Genomic DNA, 23,969 nt, shown 5'->3' on the forward strand with positions numbered 1-23,969 from the left:
TCTCTGCGCACACGGGACGATCTGGGCGGTCTTGACGCTTCACTGCATCGACTACTACCTTCGTCCTCTAGAGTACAGACGATAATTTTCATCGATGACACCAACATTCTGCTGAGATGATACCTCTCTAGAGCTTTATCTTCCCCTCCTTCAATTGAGCCCACTCCTCCCGCCCAAAAGGAACATACGCCGACCCCCCAGGAGGCAGCCAGTAAACCCGGTCTTTACTCCCAGTCTGCTCAATCAGATCTGGATCGACGCCTTCCCTCTTCGCCTGTCCCTTCTGGATCTTGAACGTCCCGGTGTACGACAGTTGAGGCGCGATCCGGATGAAGATGGGAACGGCGTATCTGGGCAGCTTCGTCGTTACATGTTGAGCCAGTGCTGCGAAGTCAAGGGTCTCGGGTGTGGTTGGAGGTTGAGGGACGATCATCGCGCAGCCACAGCGGCCGTCTGCGTGTGGTATCTGGACGCCATAGACGTTGCACTCTGCTATCTGGGCGAAGCCTCCCATAACGTCCGAGACTTCGTTGGTTGACACGTTTTCGGATTTCCTGTGCATCGGGCATTAGCACAAATGCAGGCCAGAGGAGTGATCGATGAACCCACCATCTGAACGTATCTCCCAGCCGGTCAACGAAGAAAACCCTGCCATCCGCGTCTTCTCGCATCACATCGCCGCTGCGAAACCAGAGATCGTTGGGTTCGAAAGCACCACGCATCCAGCGCTTCTCTGAAGCCTGTTCGTTGTCGAAGTAGCCTCGGAAGGCTGAACTCTTCATCTCCTCTGGAATCCTATGCAGAACCTCCCCAGGCTCATCCACCCCAGCTCTTACCACCCATCCGTCCGCTCCTCTCACAATGTCCTCCGTGTCAGGATCTATTTTACCTCTGACCTCGACCTTCCCGTTCTGCAAATGCCAAAGCAGTCCACGTACACCGATGGTATTCCTCGAGAACTCTCCCCGGTTCCAAGTAAAGGTGGAGCCCATACCATCAGTCGCGGCGTACAGCTCGTGGATGACCGGGATGTTGAAACGCTGGCGGAAGACCTCCCACACGTCAGGCCTCATACCATTCCCCCACGCCTCCTCCAGTCGATGGCTCCGTTCCAGCGGATGTACCGGGGCGTTGACAAGGTATCGACACAGCTCGCCAACGTACTGTAAGCGGTTCGCACCGCTTTTGTGAACTTCAGGCCAGAATGTCTTGTGGGAGAACTTTCGACCAAGAGTCATTGATGCGCCGGCGTATATGACAGGTAGCGTGCATAAGCCTTGAGCGGCGCCATGGTAGAGCGGGAGGCATGTGTAGAATTTGTCTTTGGGGGACAGTCTGAGGTATTCGCCCATACCTCTAGCCGTGTTGATCCAGCGGCCCGTCATAACCATGACGCCTTTGGGGAGACCGGTTGTGCCTACGGCCCGTTAGCTGTGGATGGCAGGGCCATTGATGGGAACATACCAGAAGTATAGATCAACGTCCGCACATCCTGTGGTGTCACACCGGCCCTTCGTGAGTTGGGTATTGGCGTGGTGTCATGAAGCGACTCCAATAGCGCTTGGTCGTAGTAGACTGTCTTGATTCCATCTTGTTCCAACTCCGCCACATGCGGCCCTACCAAGTTCTCGATTCCTCGCTCGGCGAGCAGGATGCGAGTACCGCAGAGCTGCCCCAGTCAGGAATGAGACGTGGAAGAGTAGTTTAGGCAAACCCACCTTCGCAGAATGAATCAAAGGCTGCCCCGTCAGATTCGAATTCACATACGACACCCCAGCGCCAATCCCTTCCAGCGCAAACCACAGCAGAAGGTACTCAGCGCTATTCGGCCCGTCCAAAGCAATCATCTCGCCCGGTTGGATTTCGAGCTCGTCCATCAACCAGTTTCCAACCTTCTGCAGGTCCTGGAAGAACTGTCCATACGTCCATGATCGACCTTCGTACTCCAGGAATAGATGGTTGGGTTGGTTTCTGGCGTGGTCTTCCAGGAAGTAGTAGAGTAGCAGTTTACCCTGCTTCTCCTTGTCGATAACGTATTGCTGGGCGATGACTGTGCTGTTTGAGAGGGCTCCCATGGATACATCGTGGCAGAGGTGGAATTTGGCATCGAGGTATGCTGCTGCTGCCGCGGTGCCAGCTATTGCTGCTGTGGCCACTGTGATTGTGGTTAGTAGGGACTGTGCTCTGTGTCGGGTAGGGGACTTACGAGCCATGGCTTCGTGTGGAGTGTCTAGCCAAGTATAACGATAGATGCTCCTATAAGACTGCTCTGAGCGGTACAACGAATGACCATCCTTTGGCTTGGTAGGTATATAGCTCGGCCGTCAGCCCAATGTTCTAGATGTTTTGCCTCGGCTGAGATGCGAGTGGGCCCGTGGGGAGAACGAGAACGATCGCGGAGGTGAAAACGCGGAGTGCGTTTCTCCTCGCCACAAGGGGGTGACCCTCTGAAGAAGCGGACGAGAGTTGGAAAAAGTAGTGCTAGCAGATGACGGCTCATAAAGCCTCACGACATTGTTGGATTGACAAGAACAATCCTCTCAGAGGAGTGCTCCGAAAACGATGAGAAAAAGCCCATGATACAACCTATTCGCCTGAAAGCCTTCTGGAATGGATACTCACCACTCCATCATACGCCGCCAAAGAAGGCCTGGCCCAGCCATCTCATGCCATATCCGACGGCACCACTCTCCTGCTGCAACGCCTCCTGCTGGTCCTGCGCAAGGTCCTCCCATTGCTGCCGACGGTCCTGGAAGTCGTTAGCACACCGCGCCACGACATACTCCAGCAGGACATCCAAGTCACCACACGGCGAGTCCATTCGGGCATTGGCCTCGAAGAATCTACCAGAGTGAATGTCGATTAGATCCTGGGACAGGCTCTCCCGGATACGGCCCCTGTACTCCCTTGCCATGCGTACAACATCCTCTCCGCTTCTGGTCTGGCCATCCGCGTGGAAGAGCAGTTCGATGAGGCGTTGAACGATGAGCTTCCAGTCCCGGTTCTGGAACCCGCTATACGGCCATCCGGCGGCTCGAGCGTATCCCTTCAACAGGTTAGCCATCGCAATGATGTGCGGTCCCAGGAGACCCATATGAATCAGCACGTCTCTAGTCGGAGGTGGATGAGCATCTGCTGCGAGATAGGTGTAAGCAACCCCTGCCGCTCTCTGGATAGTGGTGACCTCGAACGCAAGATCATCGCTATACTCATCGTACTGGTCACCACTCAGGCCCGAATGCTGGAACGCCCGCGCCACCAGCTGAATCCGCTCGTCTCCTGTCGGCCCTCGATCGTCGTCGTTGGCTGTGAATAATGTCTCACGACATGAAGGGCAGGTATTTCTGCCACGCATACTCAGCCAATGGCAAATACATTTTCGGCAGAAGCAGTGCTTACATGGTAATTGGACTGCATCTTCGTACTCTTCTGCACAGATTGGACAGTCTTCATCCGCATTCTCTGGCAGCTGCGTGATCGCGCTCAACGCGATGATTGCCTGGATTCGACTCGGCATCTTCTCGAGTCGCAAGGGTCTAAGGTATTGTGGGCTGCTTCTTACCGTCAGTCTCGTATGTCGCGACAAGAATTGTGGACTCAATGAGAATAATCACAGGGGAAAAGGCGAAGACGGAAATAATGGCATAATGGAAGGAAGGAAGAAGAACAAAGGACTTGGTGCTAAACATGGCTACAGTTCCTTTAATCTCCTGTACATTGTTCGTCGAGCCAGCGACAACGATACTCACAACAATTTCATCATGGACGGCCAACAACGGCGGTACCGGCGTCTTCAATACCGCTACAACACATCACACCAACTGCTCATCTTCTGCTCAACGTTCGCCAAACGCTTCTTAACCCTTTCACCATCCCCGGCCTCGCCGCGTGACGTGCTGCAGCTTCCTGTTCTTCCATCAAGTGTTTACAATAGCAATGGTAAGCCATCCAGTCCAAAACACTCTGGAGATCTTCAAAGCAGCGGTTGCGCACTGAGGGGTCAGCGCTCCGGAACAGAAAAGAAATGCAGTCGGCATCGCTATAGCAGCCCCCTAATCGCTTCTCGACCTCCTTCCTCAGCTTGGCGGCGAACCCAGAAGCGTTGACTTTCTTTCCGTCCAGTGATTGCAGAGTCTTCCCAAGATACACCATGACAAGGCCCCAATCGAGAGTATCTTGCTGATCGTACTGCCTCTCCTGGACCGCCGCGAGGGCCGGGATCAAGTTTCCGACGGCCATCATTCTAGGGAGGAGCACTTCTGCCCGAACGATCCCGAGGCTTGAGGGAGGCACACCGTGTTCAGCCGTGTCTCCAGACAGAAAGTTGCTCGCCGCCGCCACGGCACGCTGCGGTGAAGGAATCGACGGCGGAGGGCAGCCGAACTTGTCGATGGTGCTCAACACATCACGCTGAGATAGCCCAGAGTTGTGGAGGGCCTCGCTGACTTGCTGGCGACGCTCGCGGCCGAACGTCAGGTCTTCGTTGGCTGGTAGGGTGAAGAGGATGCATTTGCACATGGGGCAGATGTTACGCCCATGGGTTGTGAGCCAATGTTCTACGCAGGGTCGGTCGAAGATGTGTTTGCAGGGAAGCATGACGGGCTCGGTGTATGGCGAGGCGCAGATAGGGCAGTCGGATACGTCTTCTGGCAATGGAGTCTTTGTTGGGGTCAGGCCGGTGGCGAGGAAGGTGGTACGTGTTGACATCGCGGTGGTTGAGATCGCTTTGGTTTGATCGAGGTGTGTTGACGAGAAGAAATTCCGATATTCATCATGCTTATATTCATACAGTATTCACCATGGACAGTGATGAGAGAGGTCAGGTGAGAGGGTTTCAGGGACAATTGAGTGCTCATTGTTTACAGCCGAGACAAAGGATCTGTGTCACAGAACAGTCTTACCAGATTCTGTTGATATATTTGAGACTAAGACAATGAAGACATCTTGAAATGTCTCTGTCAAACTGAGTCTTCGACCCGATCAACTCCAAGCGGGTCGCAGTCATTGAAATCATGATTTCCGTTGAACGACAAGTCTTACCTTACACTGCCAGACGAATTGGGATATGGATGTCTTCCACTACCAACGTGAAGATCAAGTTCGCACTGTACGCTTCTCAGAACAAGCACATGTAGATTTCAAGGGCAAGTCTCGATATACGGCTCGTCGGCAACCAAGCAGCTTGAACAATTGCGTGCTGTGGTACGTACCTAACGACATTGCTACCACCCAACTCGAGATGGCCGAGGTCGCATTGAGGAGTAGTTGTCACCAGACAGCATTTCTAAACCAACGTCAGTCCAACTGGCTTCTGCGGTCAAACATACTCAAGCTACATACAACTCAAAAGTCAACTGAACTTCCACAATGGCTGCCGTTCAATCCATGCCCGGCTTGCCATCCAAGCCACTTCCCAAGTACGAGCAGGTGGCGGAGACATCAGCAAGCCGTACGGCATGTCCCTCAACCAAATCACAAGATGGCTAACTGTCTTCAGTCGACTGGGCCGACCTCGTCACCCTCGACCTCTCCAACTTCGAAGCTCCAGGAGAGAGAGAGCGTCTAGCCGCGCAGCTCAAAGATGCCGTCCACAACGTCGGCTTCTTCTACATCACCGGCTTTGGACTCTCGCAAGAGGAAGTCGACAACCAGTTTGCTATCGGCAAGGAGTTCTTTGCCCTCCCCACAGAGGAGAAGGTCAAGTATCGCGCGGATCTGGAGCATGGCAACTACAACGGCTATCGACCGAAGGGAAGTAGTGAAGTCCTGCCTGGGAAGAGGGATAATGTTGAGATGTTCAATGTGTTCAAATTTGTGAGTCTGGTCTCCAACTCTTCTCCTGGTGCCACTCGCTGATAGCTGCTCAGATCCCAGAACTTGAGCGCGGCCAGCCAGACGTCATCAACGACAACCGTGCCGAGATCGAGCGTTTCCAACGGCATATTGCTGAAGACACCGTCCAGAAGCTGCTCATACTGATCGCCATCATTTTGGAGCTTCCCGAGGACCACCTGACGAAGGGACATCAATATGATGACGTCTCTGACTGCCATCTCCGATACATGATCTACCGCCATCGCTCGGCACAAGAGAATGCTGAGTACCAGAATTTGTATTCGAAAGGGCATACGGACTTCGGATCGTTGACGTTGTTGTTCCGACAGCCTGTCGCGGCGTTGCAGATTCGGATGCCGTGAGTTGACGAACAAGTATGATTGTACTGTTATGCTGATGCGATAGCAGTGACGGTTCGTGGAAGTGGGTGAAGCCGTACCCTGGGTCGATCGTAAGCATGCCATGAATAGAGAGTGTTTTCACGGGCTGATCGTGTTACAGACCGTCAATATTGCAGATGTCCTCCAGTAAGTAGATGCCGATATCTGCGCCTCGTAGACGGAGTGTCTAATCTTTCGACTGCAGATTCTGGACAGCTGGCTACCTCAAGAGCAGTATCCACCGTGTTGTTGCACCACCCCCGGACCAAGCCCACATCGACCGCCTCGGCCTGCTGTACTTCCTCCGCCCAGCCCACGACCTGAAGTTGAAAGCACTCGACAGCCCGTTACTTCAAAGGCTGGGCCTCACCTCAGAGAACGATGCTGCCAACGAGATCAAAGCCGGCGACTGGGTTCGTGCTCGAGTGAAAGGAAACCAAGACAAAGTCTCAGAGGGTGGTAACAAGAACAAGCCAGTGCTCGGTGGCATCGAGGCGAAGTACTATGATTAGGCACCCTCTATATGCCACCCGGCCATGAGAAACGAATCGTGTCCTCCTTGATCCCCTTTTCCACAACTTCCAATCCACCACTCTTGATCATCCACTCCAGCCGATGGTCCCTATACTCCCTCCTACGCCCACTGCCAGCCTTGAAAACATCCTTCAAGGTGCCCTTCATCTTCTCCGTAGACGCCAGCATCTCCTCAGTGGTCTGCTTAACACTCGGCACCTGCATCACCCGTTCCCGCCACTCCCTCAGCGCCGTCCCTTCAGCAGGCCCATTGCCGTAGATGCAGCTGCGGTTGACATATGGAGCGACGCAGATGTCAGCGTAGCCAAACTTCTCCCCGTTGAACCATTGCTTCGAGCCGAGACGCTCGGTGAGCCATTCGCAGATAACTTTCGTCTGGGCGGTTGCTTCTCGGTTCAGTTTGTCGGCCAAGTCGCCGGTGGCGCGCTCGCACCAGGCAATTTCACCCTGGCCCCAGTTGATTGCTTCGAAGGCGGTATCGCAGACCTCTTCGATCATGCGGGTTTCTGCTCGAGATCGCGGGTCTTTGGGGAAGAGAGGGTGCTCTGGGTATTTGTCTTCGAGGTATTGGAGGATGATGCGTGCATCGAAGATCTTGAAGTCGCCGTCTTCGAGCGCCGGGACTTCCATGCGTGGGTTTGCTTCGCCGAGACCTCGTATCTGCTGACCTGATCCAACGCCATCGGGAGTAGCCATGTCGAAGGGTATACCTTTCTCACGTAGAGCCATCCGGACTTTTTGGGCATATGACGATGCCGGATGATCGTGGAGGAAGAGCTTGGGCTGAGACATTGTTGATATTTTGCACTTGCTACGGGTTGCAAATTGCGTTGTTCTTTTCTGGCGCACGAGCAAATGAAGTACTTGTAGTCCATACCAAGGTACCTGATCTGTTTTACATACCGTCGGCTCGGTATCTTTTGCCCCACTTGCGGCAAAGCAGTCTAGAGTCCGAGCTGTATTGCCGGCTCAAATTCTGACAGCTTGCTGTAAAGTCCTGAGGTCCTGACACAGAAACCCAGTTGTTTGTTTGGGACCAGCAAACGACGTTGTCCGCGTGCAAGACATGTGACGATGCGGAAGCCTCAGTCCAGTCCCTCAAACTCGGCGTCTTCATGGGATTCCTCCAGTGATCCCACGCCAGTCAGTTCTTCATCTGTCTCGGCGGCCAGAGTTTTCCGATGCACTTGGAACACCACCACGCAGTTCTTCCCATCCTCATAATTCTTCCATCCGCCCAAACGATGCTCCTTCCCCACAGCTGCCGCAATCAGTAACGACTCCTTGCCTCTGTCGCCCGTTTCGACAACTGCTAGATCGTTGACGATGCCATTGATGCGCTTCTCGTCGCTTACGCCTTTGTGCATAGCATCGAGCGCGTCCTTGCTGATGGAGTCCGAGCTGAGACCTTCGCGCTTCAAAAGAGTATCAACGGCTTCCGCAACTCCTATCGCGCCTAGTGGCACGATCCGTCGTTTGTCCTGGCTGATCTTCCACGCCCTGACGTATCCATCCCAGCTGCCGCTGATCACGACATCGCTGAAAGGTACCACCGCAAGCGCAGTGACCCAGCGAGGCTGCTTACCTCCTCTGCCTTTCTCATCTAGCGTCTCGTCAGGTTCCTGCTCCGCACTGGCTTGATTGAGCGCGACTGGCGGATCCAGACCATGCGCGAGCGGCAAGGTGTACACAGCTTTCTTCTTGTTGATGTTCCAGAGTGACATTGCGCCGTTGTCGGATGCCGTAATGAAAGTGTCGTCGTCGACCATGGCCACTCGGTCGATTGACCCTTCATGATAGGCTTCGTCGTCTTGTATCTCAATACCTGAATCTTCCTCATATGCTTTTCGTAATGACTGAAGTGCTTTGTGCGTGCCCGGCGCGCCACCACCGCGGAAGACAAGCTGCGACTCTTCCACAACCTTCCACAATCTCGCCGTCCGGTCTCTCGCCCCAGCAGTGACACACTTCTCTTGGGACAGTGCACTCACAGAGACCACCTCGTCTTGATGCCCGAAAAGCGTCTCCACGTAGGCAAGCTCGTCGAGTGACCATATCTTTACAGTCCGATCTTTGCTGGCAGAGAATAGCTGATTGGACCCTTTTCGAAATGCCAACTCTGTGACCGCATCACGATGCTGATTGAAGACCTTGAGCGGCTTCAGCGATGTGGCGTCCCAGATAATCAGCTTCCTGTCGGCGCCGCCTGTAGCCAGGAATTTCCCGTCTTCAGAAGCAGCCACACATAGTATATCGCTGTGGTGGTGTTGAGTTTGTTTTCCTTTACGGGCCCCATGAGTCCGTCGCATCACTTTCCATGTCTTCCTCGGACGTCGATTCTTCACGCCTTCTGCCGCTTCTGGTGGATCCCACTTCACGATATGCATGTCCTTGCTCACACCGAAGATGTTCTGGCCGTGGATCGCAACACCATTCAGGCTTTTGCCCACGTCCTTCGACCGAAGCACTCTCGTTGTTGCTCCTCGCCAGTCCAAGCCCTCTGCCACCCACTTGTATAGCTTGCCTTTGCTCTCAGCGGTGTCCTGCTTCAGCCTCTCGCCCATGCGCCGTCGGAGATTCTCTTGATCGACCTCCGCTGCATCGAAGCCGCCATCTTCGAGCACTTCCTGCTGTGTGTTGGCCAGATACTGTTCTGCAAGGCGGATGCGTTTTGCCGCTGGATCTTCGTCTCCAAACTCTTCCTCCTCATCCTCAGACTCCTCAGCGCCGACCTCTCGAGCCGGCGCATCTTCATCCGACACATCTGAGCCGGATATTGATTCTTCGTCGGTCTTCGTCGTCCGCCTGCCTGGACCTGAAGGCTTTGATGAAGGCGCCTCCGTTCGCTTTCGCTTTCTCTGCGATGCCGGCAGAGTGAAGAAAGACGACATGCTCAGCTAAGGACGTTGTCGAAATTCATGTTGCTGCTCTCAAACAAAATTTAAGCGGAGCAGAAACTAGAGTTCGACCGACGCCACAGATGTGGCACTCCCGCCGGCGAGAAAAGCTTATGTTCATCTCGCTTCCACGCCTCATTATGGAGCTTCGTTCCTCTCTTCAAATCTCCATCGACACCTTCGACATCCCATTCAAAGCCACGAACAGAAAACACGTGCGCCAGTGTGATAGGGCCTCACCGTCTCATACCATCCGATAGCACAGGGAGTGTCTACCCTCCAGAGCCATTACCAAGAGGCTCGTCTACCAACGGTCGGGCTGCCGCTCTCCCACAACTCATGGTACAGATCCAATGGTCGTCCATGGAGTAGGCGTACTTGCAAAGCTAAGTCTGTCTCCTCTTCCGCACAGTTCCGTCGTATATCCTCCTCTTCCATGGACAATGTCTCGTGCCGTGTGTTGCCCTCTCCGAAAAACAGTCCAATTGTGTCACTGCTTCAAGCATGGGCGTCCCCTCGTCCAAAGGAGATTCCTCCATACAGGATAGATAGCTTTCAAGTCTTGGCTCTTTTGATGAGGCCGGAGATGCCAGCGCTGCGCTCGAGCGAGCCTACCGCAAGGTCGACCGCCGCTTGCTCGCTTGGTATCTCGTCGTCTTGAGCATTGTAAGGCTCGAGGCCCACAACATCGTTAATGCGGTATGAACATTCGTGGAAGTCATTCTTGTGCTACTGCTTACATATCTAGGCTATCATGAACATTGAGGCTGGCATCGACATCAAGCACCAGCTCGGCGATCTCACAGATGTGCAGTGTGCGGCAGTCCTGAGCGCCTTCCATTACCCCTTTATCGTTTGCGAACCTCTATCCACGCTGCTGCTGAAGCAATTCACTCCTCGCCTCTGGATGGGCAGGATCATGATATCTTGGGGTATCATCGCCACTTGCACGGGCGCAGTACAGAACTTCGGGGGCCTCTTCGCGTGTCGGTTTCTGCTCGGTCTAGCTGAGGCTGGCTTCCTACCAGGAATCGTGTTTCACCTCTCATTCCACTACCCGACGGATCGCCTGCCTCTTAGAGTCGCTATACTCGTTGCGCTCATCACCTTCGCAAGTGCGCTGAGTGGCATTCTCTCGTACGCCATTTCATTCATGAACGGCATTTGCGGGCTTGCCGGCTGGCGTTGGCTGTTTCTGATCGAAGGTGGGCCAGCTGTGCTTTGCGGTATCAGCACTTTGGTCTGGCTCCCGAACTATCCAGAGGACGCCAGCATGTTCACCGAAGCGGAAAGAGCAGCAATCCTGGCTAATCGTCAGAAGTCGCAGCCCTCTTCAAAAGAACAAACCTGGAACTGGGCACGAGTCAAAGCTTTGTTGAAAGACTGGACGCTGTATACATTCTCCGTCCTTTGGATCTGTCAAGTCATCGGCGCCTATGGAGTTGCTATGGCTCTTCCCACCGTCATTCACGACCTAGGCTTGACAAGCTCCGCATCCTCACAGCTATTAACGATCCCCCCTTCTATCATCGGGGGCTGTTTACTGCTCGCCATTGCCGGAGCGATACAAAAGAAGAAGCTGAAGCCGTGGCTAGCTGCTGGAGCCCTAGACGCATGCGTCCTTGTCTGCTACATCGCTCTGGTCTTTGTCAAAGGTCCCATCACCCGCTACGTCCTCATACTCCTGGCTCTAGTATTCGCTATGGGCGTGCTACCCATACTGTGGCCGGAGCGAATGAGGGCAACGGATGGTACAACAAATGCTGGTCTGGCCATTGGCATCACATTCGCGGTTTCTTCCCTGCATGGCATTCTTGCGCCGCATGTCTATCTTACTCGGTTCGCGCCAACTTACAGGACCAGCTTCATTATATCTGCCGCCTTGGTTGCTGGCGCGATCGTGGCGATAGCGGTCACGAAAGTCCTGGTGGAGCGGAAGTATAGGAGGCGGGCGGAGGTCGAGTCTGAGAAAGACTGAGCTCCAGGCGTGCCGCCCGATGCGACCAGGCCCATGCGGTGATCTAGCAGAAGCCAAGAAGAGTAGGGTGTGACAGCGCAGGGCCATTGAAAAGACGACCCGAAGCCCCGAGTGGTCGAATTACCAGCACAACCAGCTCCTGTTGCAGATGCGGTGGCAACAGCTCACTGTACAACGACCACAGATCAATGCAGGTTGCTGTCGCCTCCAACCGCACTGACCACAGCGGTAACACAGCTAGCCCACGCCGCATAAGCTGTGAAACCTACAGCTTACCAGCATACTTCGTGGAATCCGCACTCCCGACCAGATCGATATCCAACGTGACAGAATTCAAACCACTTGGCTAACCCTCAAATGCCGCCGTATCGAAGGGCTGGACCACAATTTAACGCTGCTAACACCTGCTGCATGGGCAGCACCACGAAGAACCACATTCCAATGCTCCCTCATGCTGTTCCGAATCGCAGCACGTGCCGTGTGCACGCATGTTGCTTCCGCTATTGGAGCAGCAAGTTTTCTGGCTAGCGCATGCTGCATACGCAGTGCAGCACGAGCACCGAGCAGACTGCTTGTGCCAGTCGAGCAGACTGTGATCACTAGAGGTCCGGCCATCAACGATCATTGGATGCTGCAAACATGCAGCTAGCTCATGCTGCAGATGGGTCATGCACGAGCGACATTGTGTTAGGCTGCGCGAGCCTCCCTCGAATCGACACCTGGGATAAGAGCAAAGCAGGGTCATCGGAATCACTGGACAGACGACATCCGGACTAGCCCATGTTGCATGCGAAAGCACATTCCTGTACCCGCAGCCAGCCTCTCCTTCTATACGGTCCTGGGGAGCACACGTCCACATCCATTGGACAGGACGTTGCGAGGCTAGCTCCTGTTGCATATGACCATGCATATGACACTGCAGCTCTGATTGTGGAGCGCTTAATTGGGAGAGCAAGTGCATGGGCTAGACGATGTTGCATGTGACTGTGCATTAGAGCCGGATTTGGACTGTGCCCATCAATCACGCCCGGGAGAAAGAATGAGCAGGTTGGACAGGGTAGTCTATGTTGCAGATGGACTATGATGTGACGGTGCAAGCACGGACGAGCAGATCATGTGGCGAGTTCATGCCGCCCAGGACCATAGCAGAGACGATGCTGAATGCGAGTATCAGTTGTTGGAAAATATCGACAATACATTCGTTCGTGGTATCCTATTCTCTACACTATTTCCAAGCTCCAGCGTGCTATCGCGATAGGAAATAATCATCATTTCCAGATTTTCATCATTCCTATGTATCCCACACCATCGTGCTCGGGTCCCTTCACTGCCTTCCCCCAACCCTCCTCCCCCAATCCTCTCCCACCCTAGCAGCGTCCACAACCTCCACATCCTTTCCCAACCCCACAAAACTAGCATCTTCCCACCACCGCTCCTTTCCTCCCTTCCTCCGTCTTCCCTCCTCATCTGTATCAGTGTCCGTGTCCACCAAACCACCAAACCCCTCGTCGCCAGCCACCAGGACTGTATGCCCGACCCATCCCTTTAATTGCGCCACGGCGTCGCCTTCCTCTCCGGCAAGCGCATCGCTCACGTAGACCAGCTGCGGGGCGAGGTGCCGGAGAATGTGAACGAAGCCATCTGGAGTCGTGAAAGGTAGGATCTGCGTGGGCGAGGAGACGAGGGCGAGAGACTGGCTGTAGAGTGCATTGAACTGCGAAGAGGGGCCGTCGGCAGCAGCAGGGCGGGGAGACATCGATTGGAGCTCGGAGCCTGGGGTGACGGCGGGGGTGGAGATTTGGGAATAGGAGGATCCCATTGTGGATTGTGGACCTGGGCGGTAAGAGAGGGGTGGGAGGGTTGTCAGGCCGGGTGAGTAGATGAGGACGAAGAGGTCGGTCGTGGAAGGGTCGTGAGTGGAGGGGAGGTGGGAGAGGATCGACTGGAGAGTGTTAGCAAGGCCTGGTTTGATACGTCAGAGATGCTATGGCTTACGGCATGTTCGGTCGTAAACTCGGCGCTCGAGTCGTTATTGTAGCCGATGTCTGCGTTCGTATCGGCGCTCACAACGATAGCGACGGTCTTCTTCGCACTCCGCTTGCCCTTCTCGTCTCTCAGGCTTCGCGCAGTATCGGCTCTTCGTTCGCTCTCAGCCTCGACAGCGCTGGACGATACGCGCTGGCGCTCATCAGCCTCCTCGCTCCAGCGCTCATGGTCGCTGAAGCCTTCATCCGTCCGCTTGTCGCGTCTGCTGCTTCGGCTTCGCCGTCTATTGCCTCGCTCGTCGAACTCTTCATCGCTGCCTTCCATGATACTGCCCAGCGCCGCTCCTGCTGCCGCCATTCCTGCTGCAACCTGCTTCGAAGTCGAGTCGAAGAACTGCTGCGGCGAAGGTGTACGCTTCATTGCGCCTGCCACTCGTCCGTACCAACCGGCGTCTTGCTGGACATTGACGTCCCGGCTCTCGCTTGTGGTGGTCGTCGTCTGGTTGTAGTAACTCGAAGCTTCTCCCCCTGGCGGCGGTGGAGGCGCTGGTCCCGCTGCATACCCGCCTTGTTGTCCTGGTGGTGGAGGCCCAGGGTACGGTTGCGAGCCTTGTGTTGGATACGACGCACCCACCCCGGTCTGTGGTCGCGGAGGCTTCTCGTGCGGGTAGTCGTCGTCCTCACTGTCCGACCGTTCGCTCCAGATCCATGCTGCCAGCCCTCCAATCGCGATCGTCCCTGTCACAACCAAGGGCACCCAGTACCCGAACACCGAATGTCCGCTCGCATTGCCGCGACTTGATGGGGGAGGGGGGAGGTAGCCTCGTCGTCCGGGTCGGTTGCCGGAGTTTGTCGAGCGTGTAGTAGTTCTCCGGTAGTCATAGGACATTGTTTGCGACTACATGCTATTGCAGCGCATTGGAATGGAAGTGGGAGTGCTTGAGCGCATGTTTGGCGGGCTGTTGATCCAGATGGCTGGTGTAACAAGTGGCTGGCAACGCATGTGATTGGCCCGAGCCGAACAGCTTCCTCCCTCGAGTCATTCACGTGAAAATACATGCAACAACCCAACGAACCTTGACTATCGACTGACTAAAATCATCGAACAACCGACCTGACCGAATGCTCCAGAGTGTCACTGGCCAATACACATGCCGATCACCTGCCGCCAAAAAGCACTTGAAGCGCGCCAGCATCACCAGAATTTGGTTTGGACTTTCGACACATTTCAGAAAGAATATATCTTCAATCTTTTAAGAGACAACACCTGGACTTGAACTTAACATGCCTCACGCAACCCTCCCCACCCCCGGCCTTCAAGCCTTCATCCTCTGCGGCCCCGGCGTCTCGCTCAACACCTTCACCAGCACGCCGAAAGACCTGCCCAAAGCCCTCATCCCTATCGCCAACCGGCCTATGGTATGGTACCCCTTGGACTGGTGTTACCGCATGGGCGTGACAGACATCACCCTCATCACGCCACCGGAGTCAGCACAGCCATTGGAAGCCGCACTCGCCACCAACCCAGCACTCACGAGCCTTCCTAACCCGAAGCCTGAGATCTTGGCGCCGGCGGAGCTGTCGCAGACGTCGGGCACAGGGGAGCTATTGAGACTGGAGGAGGTGCAGAAGGCGATTGTCGGCGATTTCGTGGTGTTGCCTTGTGATTTCGTCTCGGAGCTGGAGGGGACACGACTGGTGCAGCAATGGATGACGCTGAATCCGCTGGCTGCTGGGTCGAGCAAGTCGAGGAGGAAGGCCGGAGGCATGGTGATGTTATATCCTACGCATGGGCTGGAGGGTGTGAGCACGAAGAAAGATGAGACGGATTTTCTGGCTACGGTGCAGATTGCTAAGCCAAGTGTGCCGCCGCCGCAGGGGTCGCTGAGGGAGGGAGTTGAGGAGGTGGTCTTCAATATGCCGACCGACACTCTAAACGACAAGTTGGAGGGCGACAAGGGGTACTTGAGGCTAAGGCAGAGTCTTATGGACAGACGTGGCAGGGTGAAGATGAGGATGAAGTGGCGAGACTCTGGCGTTTACATCTTTCCAAAATGGGTGAAAGACTTCGCACGGGTCAACGACCGCTTCGACTCGATTTCTGAGGATGTACTGGGCTGGTGGGCAAAAGCGGGCTGGCAGGACGGCCTGGCGGACAAAGTAGGGCTACGTGAAGTCCTTGAACCACCACCAACCAGCACTTCCACGGATAACGGCGCCGAAGACCCCGACGACCATATTTCCGCGTCCGACCTCTCCTCCACCAAATCCTCCCGCCCTGCTCCTGTTCAACCAACACCTCAATTCGCCTCTCGCGTTCACGTCAACGCGGCTCCTGCCAAAACCCCTCTCACCATCCCGCCTTTGCTAGCCTATGTTCAGCCCTCTCCGGCCCCCAGCTTGATCCGCCGCTGCGACACAACCCCCCAACTCCTCTCCCTCTCCCTACACCTCGCCAGACAACCCCTCACGCACCCCCTCTCACCTGAACACAAAGTCCATCCCTCCGCGCAGCTGGAGCAACAAACCCGCGTCTCCGCCGAAGACTGCCTAGTCGGCGAGAACGTCAAGCTAGGCTTCCGCAGTAACGTCAAAGAAAGCGTCATCGGCGCTGGCTGCGAGATCGGCAAGAACGTGCGGATCACGAAGAGCTTATTAATGGAAGGCGTTGTGGTCGGCGACGGGGTTGTGCTGCATGGGTGTGTAATCGGGAGGCGAGCGAGGATAGAAGGGGTGAAGGCTGTGCCGCCGGCGGAAGGCCAGGAAAGTGGGGAGAAGGCGGAGAAGGGCAAGAAGAAGAAAGGTGCTGCGGATGAGGAGGAGGAGAGGACGCGGCTGACGGAGTGCGAGGTGGCGCCGAACTATGTCGTCGAGGCGGGTACGGAGGCCAAAGGGGAGAAGATGATGGGGTTCGATACTGAGGGGGATGAGGAGGGTGGGTTTGGTGGGGAGGATGAGGAGATGGAGGAGGAAGAGTAATGCTCACGGTTTATATGAAGCATGGAAGAAGTTCTTGCTACACATCAGCTTCACGCTCCTTCGCCGAGAAACCCATCCGCCACGATCGAAGCCTCTGCCTGCAGTGCAACAAACGATAACGCCCTGCCATGCAACCTCCACTAGCCGTACGCTTCCGCCGAGCAATGATTTCACCACGCGTCCGCCAAAATGACATAATACATGGTGACTATCACGACCTGCAACAAAACCTAGCGGTGTCACGTTACAATCCAATCAAATCAGCCAGAAGCACAATGACCACGACACCTGTTTCCGGTCAAACTGCCGTGTGCTGCGCCAAATGCAGCATCAGCTAGTCGTGCTACAATGACGAGCAATGCCATCCACTGGCCGTGGCTAGCTGTTGCCGGTGTGTTGCGCGTCCGTACGCCGTGATACGCGGCGTGAGCTAGTCGTGTGATGTGAGCATCCTACCAGTGTAGACAAAGGGAAGGGATGGAGGTGTGCTTGGCAGAATCATTGTCTGTACATCATCCATAGAACTAGAAGTGTCTTTGCAAACGCCGTGCCTCGCTAAGCCAAAACCGAAGCCCGCTGGTACGCAGTAGCACAGATCGGCCTCCCGTCATCGCTTCACTACCAATCATCAGATCAAGCCCCCACCCTCCAGGATATCCCTGAGCATCACCGCTCCAGCCCCATCCAATGCCCCCTCAAGCTCCCCCCTCCCCACCACACTAGCAATTCTCCTCTCGTCCCCCGCCCCCACAGAACCAAACCCACCCTTACCCCTCCGGCTAGGCGTCTTGCTCGGCGTCATTGGCAGTGCAAAACTCCCCGCCTTCCCTTCCACCGCTGCCAACAGCCCGAGCGTCTCGAGCCCCGAAACAATGTCGCGGAACTCAGTGTTGGTCAACGCATGGAGCAGGCTCTCGCGGTTGCAAAGGCTGGTGTATGCGTCGAAGAGCTGCTTGATCGAGGGAGCAGTGGTGTTGCGTTTCGATGGCGTAGCGAAGACGGCGCGGTCGAGTTGCTGGGATTGTTTGCGCTTCTCGAGCGCGGAGAGGGAGCAGAGGACAGCTTTCTGCTGGAGGTTGAGGGTTGCGAGGCGTTGGGTCGTGCCGTTGCCGAAGACTTGTGATGTGACTTTTGCGACATGCGCGACGGTGGCTTTTGGTGCGGTGTCGATAGTGTAAGCTGGCCGGGCTTCGTGCTTGGTAGGAGAGCGAGGCGTGGGTGGTGATGAGAGGTTGATGTTCTCCATCAGAGGAGTTTTGGAAGGGCTGTCCTGGAGTGCGAGCTTCACGTCGTTCTCCTTCGTCTCCTGCTCCACGAGATCGATGGCACGTCGGCAGATGTCGAACGCTTTTCGCAGATCTCCAGTCTGGCCTGCCACTTTCTTCGCGCAGAACTGGATGGCAGTCGGATGAAGGAGTGGGGTCTGTACAGCGTCGGACAAAGTCTTCAACTTCAGTGTAAGCACTTCGGCGATCTGCCCAGCAGAGTATGGCATGAACGGGAGTAGTTCTGGTTTCAGACTGCGGCTCTTCAGGCGTGGCAGGAAACGGTCTGTCAGGTCCAGCGCGTTTGCGATCCCGAGAAGTATGAGTCGCGAAGAAGGCATCATCGACCATGCAAACAAGTCGTACAGCAGCTCCAGATCCAGATCCACCAGTGTGTCAACCTCATCCAGGATGACCAGGTACTTCCTGCTGTCCTTTGCTTTTCCTCTGACGAAGCATGATTTTAGGTAGTCGAATCCAGAGTCCTCTTCCAGGCTTAGATCTTCACACAGCTTCCCGCTCAGATCCTTGGTCGTCTTGACGCTCATGCAGTTGATAGTCGAGAAGGTGAGGTTGGGCGTATCGTTGAACTGCTGGAGAACCTCGTCCACAAGCGCGCTCTTCCCGGTGCCTGGAGGCCCAGACACATACAGACATCCTCCAGACTTTGACTCCAGGCTCGTACTAACGAACTGCGAGAGTTGCTGCCTCTCTTCATCTCGTCCGATTAGCTTCCCAGGATTCGATGACCGCGAGAACAGCTGCCGTGCTTGATTGTAGACCGCGCTGGTCGCGTTGGATGGGGTGGTAGGTGTCTTCGGTGTCCTGGGAGTAATCTGGCTGGTGGCAAGAAGAGCACGGTGGTGTGGAGTGATTGGCACCTTCTTCGAGAGCGCGTCGCGATGTCTGGGCGTCGAAGGTGTTGATTTGGGATTGCTCTTCCCATCTTCGTAGACATGTATCGCCGCCTTGCCGACTTTGAAATGCGCGTTGATCTTGGCTGGCGAGACTGCAACACGCTGTTCTGGTGCGCCATGTTTGTGTGGTACAGCTCTTCCTGCAGCTCCACGACGCGTCTTCTTCGCGGGTCTGTCGCCATCTTCTCCAGCTTCGTCCACATCGCCGTTCTCAGACGATTGGAAGGGGTTGCTGTTCTCGTCGTTCGGCTCGTTCAAGACGATGCGCCGCTTCGAGCGCGTCGCGACTCCCTCTGCTGCTGCTATCGAGATATTAGTCCCGCTGCGCTTTCCACCTCGACGGTGGCAGCTGCGATCGTACTCACCAGCGCCTTCTGCGGTTGCTCGAGACCTCTTGCCTAGTACAGTCGACACCATGTTTGCGGTTGCTCTGGTCTTCGTACAACAATGGGCAGTTGCGATGTGTTGCAGAAGAAGCAGAGAAGTCGCGATGCTGAAGATGAAAGGGACGACGCGAAGCAAGCGCCGATGGAGACGCGATGCGCGTGAAGTGGTGGGGCTGGAAGCTCAGACCTCAGGCCTCCCTTCCCAACTTCACGTGCTCAACAGACACCACATGCATTTGTGTTATCAATACATGTACATGACCTAGCAGATGTTATGGTCGTCGGTCCGTAGCGTGGAAACCTGGAACGCTCATGAGGTTGGTCAAATTGGTTGGAAGAGCACACAGGGAGGAGCCGCTGTATCGCCTCTTCGGCATCTTCCGGCGGGATCATCTCATCATCAAGCTCTCCTGCGAGGACATTCCCTTACTGTCCATCCTATCCACCATCACAAGAGAAAAAGGCACAGGTCAAGACGTTTGATCATGTTCATTCATCGTCTCCTATCTCCATAACCTCGTCCCCCTCCCGTCCTCCCTCCCATCCATGACCCGAGAGCTGCACTAGTTCAGGCTCATGGAGCGCATCATCACCGTCAAGCCTTCCCTCCACCCCTCCATCAAGACGTCGTCTCAAACGACCGAAATCGAAATGCCCGCCCTCCAACGAAGGCCGAAGCGTTAGTGGGTATATCGTGAAAAAAGCAGGATGTCTTCCATCCCGTCAAAAACCAGCAGGCTCACTAGCCCGAAAAGAACGCCATCGCTATGCGTCGAAAAGAAGTCGTAAAACACATGGTCCGTTGGGTGGAAATTAGTAGCCCACTATGAGGGAACAAAGAGTGCCAGGCCAGGATGACCAGCAGAAGAAGAAGAAACCCATCAAGGGCACACAAATCCAGGACATCAAGCTCTAAATGAGCAAGAAGTCCCAGTTCTTCTGCTGCATCACGTCCCGCCAGTGGACGCCCTGGCACTCCCCTCGGGCTGAGATGGCGTCGTTCTGCTGCCAGATATCCTTGAGCAATTCGCGGATCCTGCCGAAAGATCCAAAATTCGCCGCGTCCCCGAGGCTGTGACAGCGGGCCTCGAACATGGAGCGGAAAGGTGAGACGGCGGTGGAATTGGCGCCGGCGACCAAGAGGGGCCAGACGAGGGAGCGATCGAAACCTTCTGGGCCCGCCGGGATGAAGTCCATGAGGGTGGAGAATTCGGAGATGAGGTGGCAAGTGCTGGGTTGGCTGAAGTAGTAGCCCGGCACGAGGGAGCAGAGGTGGATGCGTGCGGCGACGCGGAAGATGGCGGTGATGTTCGTGGCGAGCTGTTTGGGCCGGATGGCGCCGGTGCCGGAGAAGCAGGTCGTTACGGTATTGGAAGCCACTTCCAGCTGCCGGATCTCGCGGGCCAGGACCTCGACGTACTTGCAGAGCATGATTTCGTTCAGGCCGTCGTTTTTTTGCACGTCGAGACAGGCGACTTCGGAGATCAGGAACATGACTTTGTCGTCGCAGCCCATCAGCTCGTACAGGCCGGCGCTGCCGTGGCTCATGTTGAGGTCGCGGTACATGTCCGAGAAGGCAGGTGACCGTCCAAGCATTGTGGAGCCCAGGATGTCGATCCAGGAAGTCAACGCCATATTGAACGGAGGCTTCTGAGCGCTGCCAGCAAGACCAAGCACGGTAGTCGGCAGATCGAGCTTCTGCACGAGGTTCGTCACAGCTTGGAAATGCTGGTGCCATGGGATCTCAGGCAGCGCATCGTCCGGTCGCCCGACTGAGCACTCGAAAAAGATCATGCCGAGAGTCGCTTCCAGGATGCCGGCGTGGTTGGTGTCTTGACTCAGCGCTGCGCACAGCTCCGAAATGACAACGTACCGGTGGCGAACGATGTCTTTCTCGAGCTGCTCGCTGTCTAATGACTGCGTCGCCTTCATGTGCGCCGCGGCTATGCTGAGACAGCAGTGCAAGTATGCCGTGTTGGACTCCAGCGCCGGCAGAATCACATCGGCGCGCGCAGAACCATGTTGATTCGCATCCAGTATCGGGAAGATCAGCTTCAGCACCTTGTCGAAGAAGTGGTTCAGCAGATACTGATCGCACTCCTCGACGTTGATGACTGCTTCGTGGTTTGGACTTAACGAGTCATGCGGGAACTCAAAGAAGTTGAAATCCACTGGCTCCTCATTGAAGGTCTCATGGATCGTGTCATGGTACTCCTGCTGCACCCAGCTGTCGGCCGGATACGCGGGCATGCCATCCTGTGCAGGCGGTGGCTGGAAAGTGCTGAAAGTTGATATAGTCGAATCTCTCCGGGTGGGAACGTCGTTGACGAAGATCTGGCGCTCGGTCTTGATGTCAATTTCGTAAGGCGAAAACATCGGATACTGTGGGTGGTGCACCATCGGTTGCGGTGGGGGAGGCATTGAGAAGTAGCCATCGGGCGAAATGTGCGCATAGTCATAACCGCCACCGGAGTAAGGTGAGCCCACAGAAGGCGCGCGCGTTTGCGGTAATGAGTCTGGGTAATAGTCCGCTGACGTTGGAACAGAATGGCACAAGCTCGGCGGAGTCGTCTGGTGCTGGTGCGAAGGTTGCGACGGAGTCTGCGCGCTCTTCTTCGACAGCTGCGTGCGCTTGATGATCTGCTTGATGTGCTCCTTCTGCTGTCGTCGCTGGTCGCCACTGCTCCACCACATGGGTCGCTTGTAGTCGCAAACCAGCCCCAGGTGCCGACACGCTTTGCAAGATGGCCTACCTTCCTCACACTTCTTCCGCCGCAGTCGACATGTAAAGCAACCTGAAACAACGGATTAGCATCGTCATAGCTCAGCGATCATGCACCCCAGAAGGGACGTACCCGACCGCGATCGTCTGTGCATCTTCGCGGCGGCCTTGGATTCTGCTGAGGTCGCATGCTTCGCGGCAGCCATCTTGGAGGGCTGTTTCCCTTGCGCTGCTGAAGACATGAAAGGATATGTACAAAACAAACTGGCAGCGACTCCAGAGGGAAGGTCGGACAATGGCAGGAACGCGAACAAGGGTACGCGGGAAAAACGACGAACGACCGGGTTCCTCGAGATTAACGAATAGCGCACCAGGCCTGACCAGCGGGCGAGGGCAGAGAGGAACACGCACAAGGGAAGGGAAAAAGAGGGCAAATTAGTCGGACAGAGGTTGTGCTGGTCGTCGCAAAGGAGGGCGACTCGGTGGCTGTCAACAGTACCTTATATCCCGCGTTCGGACGATATTGCTCCCAAAAAGACCTCGTTCTATTAATGGCAGGGCAGGCGGAAAAGTGCGTTAAGTGGGGACCTGTCCAGAAAGCGGAATCAATTCTTGCTAAATGTGTTGGTGGGGTGTAGCATGTGACTGTCGCGATTCGTGGAGGCGTAGAGTGGCTGCAGGTCTGTGTCCTTGGATGGACTCGCTAAGGTTGTGGAGGCTGCCTCGAGCCGCCTTCCGACCTCCCGACTGGCCTTGCGGACAGATTGACGAACTGCTCTGGCCAAACCTTGATTCTGCATACCCCACGACATGTGTGTCTGTATGGCACAGCATGGGAAATTGTGGGTAGACTCGTACAATTGTTGAGAATGGCGGTCAACGACCAGCCGTTGCAGCAGCCTGTGAAGCCGGCGACCAGCTGCCTACTCGCTTGTTCTTCGCTCGTCGTCGTCATCAATCGCGGCATTCAGGTCTTCATTAAAAGATCGCCGTCGTTCAGTAAGCTCGCTTGGAGAATGGTGATTAAAGTGGTCTGCGTTAGCCCTCGCTTTGGAGCAACTGCCCGATACGGTTCGCTGCTACGCGGGGATCTGATTGTGCAGCTGCAACCGGTTCTTCGTCTCTGTAGCGTTGCAGATGCGTGCAGCGGCCTGCAGAGTGATAGCATGCCATGGCAGTCGCACAGCATATCTTGAACCTGCGTCGGTTGCGTCTTGGTCACGTTCAGTCACGTTCTTGCTCTACCAAAGTCTTACTTCTCACCAGACACTGCGAGCGGCCTTCGCGGGCTATTGCGCCGACAGGAATGTCGATACTTCGGTGAATGTCCAGATGTGGCCATAATAGTCGCGATTGGGAAGGCGTCGCAGTGGATCAAGGCCGTGACGCTCTGCTGTGAGCGCCTTGGAAGCGCTGAATGGTTGCACTGAGAGAGTGACAAAGTCGAGAAGTTGCTTTAGCGTTGCTTTAGCGGCGTGATGAAAGTCATGAAAGTCGCGACCAGCGTCCAACCAGATCGCTCGTGCCCGTTGAAAGAAGATCCCGAGGCGTGCCGACCCCGCCCGCCATCCCCATCCCACGCACGGCCATTACTCGAACTGCGACGACATCCCACACACCTTTCTCGACGTCGCAAGCTTTCCCATGGCAACATGGAAAGGCTGAAGCCATCACAGCGTTCGGCGAGGTTCTGGATCGAGATGACTCGTGCTCACATACAGCATCACGTCCCCGTGGTGTGCGCCTCACGTCCAGCACCCACAACGCCTTGACTCGACATATGAGACGCTTGCCCAACGGCAACTCACTCTCACCGTTCCCGGTCATCATTGGATACCGAGCATCTGGTCGTTCTCGACCGCCTGCAAGCTCAAGACGCTCTTTCGCCGTGGCACCCGAAGTGGTATCCTTCGATACGACGTGGCTGGGGATCGACTCGGACGCGACTCCACTTCAGACATTGTTGTCCCGGCTGAAGGCTGTCGTCGGCTTGATTAGCTCTATCAAGTTTTCCTGGATCTTGATGATCCATTGGAACCGAGGTGTGCGCGAGTGACCTCCGCAAATGCATGGCCGCATGTCTGTCAACCC

General features: G+C 55.5%; 11 protein-coding genes across 11 annotated transcripts; 3 read left to right on the plus strand and 8 right to left on the minus strand.

Annotated features, from left to right (window-relative positions):
* Nucleotides 1–127: 127 nt before the first annotated feature.
* On the minus strand, nt 128–2,213 carry LTR77_002147 (uncharacterized protein; the record flags this gene model as incomplete). Its single annotated transcript, XM_064799406.1, has 5 exons — nt 128–554; nt 610–1,417; nt 1,465–1,669; nt 1,719–2,155; nt 2,207–2,213. 5 exons carry the CDS (start codon nt 2,211–2,213, stop codon nt 128–130), a joined length of 1,884 nt encoding a protein of 627 aa, XP_064662161.1.
* A 416-nt stretch (nt 2,214–2,629) lies between these two features.
* On the minus strand, nt 2,630–3,517 carry LTR77_002148 (uncharacterized protein; the record flags this gene model as incomplete). The annotated part of the gene is made up of 2 exons (XM_064799407.1): nt 2,630–3,306; nt 3,400–3,517. 2 exons carry the CDS (start codon nt 3,515–3,517, stop codon nt 2,630–2,632), a joined length of 795 nt encoding a protein of 264 aa, XP_064662162.1.
* A 308-nt stretch (nt 3,518–3,825) lies between these two features.
* Nucleotides 3,826–4,707, minus strand: LTR77_002149 (uncharacterized protein; the record flags this gene model as incomplete). The annotated part of the gene is made up of 1 exon (XM_064799408.1): nt 3,826–4,707. One exon carries the CDS (start codon nt 4,705–4,707, stop codon nt 3,826–3,828), a length of 882 nt encoding a protein of 293 aa, XP_064662163.1.
* Nucleotides 4,708–5,367: 660 nt separating this feature from the next.
* Nucleotides 5,368–6,727, plus strand: LTR77_002150 (uncharacterized protein; the record flags this gene model as incomplete). The annotated part of the gene is made up of 6 exons (XM_064799409.1): nt 5,368–5,449; nt 5,498–5,814; nt 5,868–6,193; nt 6,244–6,286; nt 6,337–6,362; nt 6,421–6,727. The coding sequence occupies 6 exons, from the start codon at nt 5,368–5,370 to the stop codon at nt 6,725–6,727; spliced, it is 1,101 nt and encodes a 366-aa protein (XP_064662164.1).
* Nucleotides 6,728–6,734: 7 nt separating this feature from the next.
* LTR77_002151 (uncharacterized protein) lies at nt 6,735–7,541 on the minus strand (the record flags this gene model as incomplete). The annotated part of the gene is made up of 2 exons (XM_064799410.1): nt 6,735–7,417; nt 7,460–7,541. 2 exons carry the CDS (start codon nt 7,539–7,541, stop codon nt 6,735–6,737), a joined length of 765 nt encoding a protein of 254 aa, XP_064662165.1.
* Nucleotides 7,542–7,834: 293 nt separating this feature from the next.
* Nucleotides 7,835–9,640, minus strand: RRP9 (pre-rRNA processing protein; the record flags this gene model as incomplete). Its single annotated transcript, XM_064799411.1, has 1 exon — nt 7,835–9,640. The coding sequence occupies one exon, from the start codon at nt 9,638–9,640 to the stop codon at nt 7,835–7,837; it is 1,806 nt and encodes a 601-aa protein (XP_064662166.1).
* Nucleotides 9,641–10,089: 449 nt separating this feature from the next.
* Nucleotides 10,090–11,624, plus strand: LTR77_002153 (uncharacterized protein; the record flags this gene model as incomplete). The annotated part of the gene is made up of 3 exons (XM_064799412.1): nt 10,090–10,101; nt 10,199–10,345; nt 10,395–11,624. 3 exons carry the CDS (start codon nt 10,090–10,092, stop codon nt 11,622–11,624), a joined length of 1,389 nt encoding a protein of 462 aa, XP_064662167.1.
* A 1,324-nt stretch (nt 11,625–12,948) lies between these two features.
* Nucleotides 12,949–14,498, minus strand: LTR77_002154 (uncharacterized protein; the record flags this gene model as incomplete). The annotated part of the gene is made up of 2 exons (XM_064799413.1): nt 12,949–13,566; nt 13,620–14,498. 2 exons carry the CDS (start codon nt 14,496–14,498, stop codon nt 12,949–12,951), a joined length of 1,497 nt encoding a protein of 498 aa, XP_064662168.1.
* A 395-nt stretch (nt 14,499–14,893) lies between these two features.
* Nucleotides 14,894–16,588, plus strand: GCD1 (Translation initiation factor eIF-2B subunit gamma; the record flags this gene model as incomplete). Its single annotated transcript, XM_064799414.1, has 1 exon — nt 14,894–16,588. The coding sequence occupies one exon, from the start codon at nt 14,894–14,896 to the stop codon at nt 16,586–16,588; it is 1,695 nt and encodes a 564-aa protein (XP_064662169.1).
* A 628-nt stretch (nt 16,589–17,216) lies between these two features.
* On the minus strand, nt 17,217–19,187 carry CDC6 (AAA ATPase; the record flags this gene model as incomplete). The annotated part of the gene is made up of 2 exons (XM_064799415.1): nt 17,217–19,072; nt 19,136–19,187. 2 exons carry the CDS (start codon nt 19,185–19,187, stop codon nt 17,217–17,219), a joined length of 1,908 nt encoding a protein of 635 aa, XP_064662170.1.
* An 881-nt stretch (nt 19,188–20,068) lies between these two features.
* Nucleotides 20,069–22,084, minus strand: UME6 (DNA-binding transcriptional regulator ume6; the record flags this gene model as incomplete). The annotated part of the gene is made up of 2 exons (XM_064799416.1): nt 20,069–21,951; nt 22,012–22,084. The coding sequence occupies 2 exons, from the start codon at nt 22,082–22,084 to the stop codon at nt 20,069–20,071; spliced, it is 1,956 nt and encodes a 651-aa protein (XP_064662171.1).
* Between the last annotated feature and the right edge of the window lie 1,885 nt (nt 22,085–23,969).

This window comes from Saxophila tyrrhenica (genome assembly GCF_035928015.1).
Source record: "Saxophila tyrrhenica strain CCFEE 5935 chromosome Unknown scaffold_3, whole genome shotgun sequence".
Lineage (NCBI taxonomy): Eukaryota > Fungi > Ascomycota > Dothideomycetes > Mycosphaerellales > Extremaceae > Saxophila > Saxophila tyrrhenica.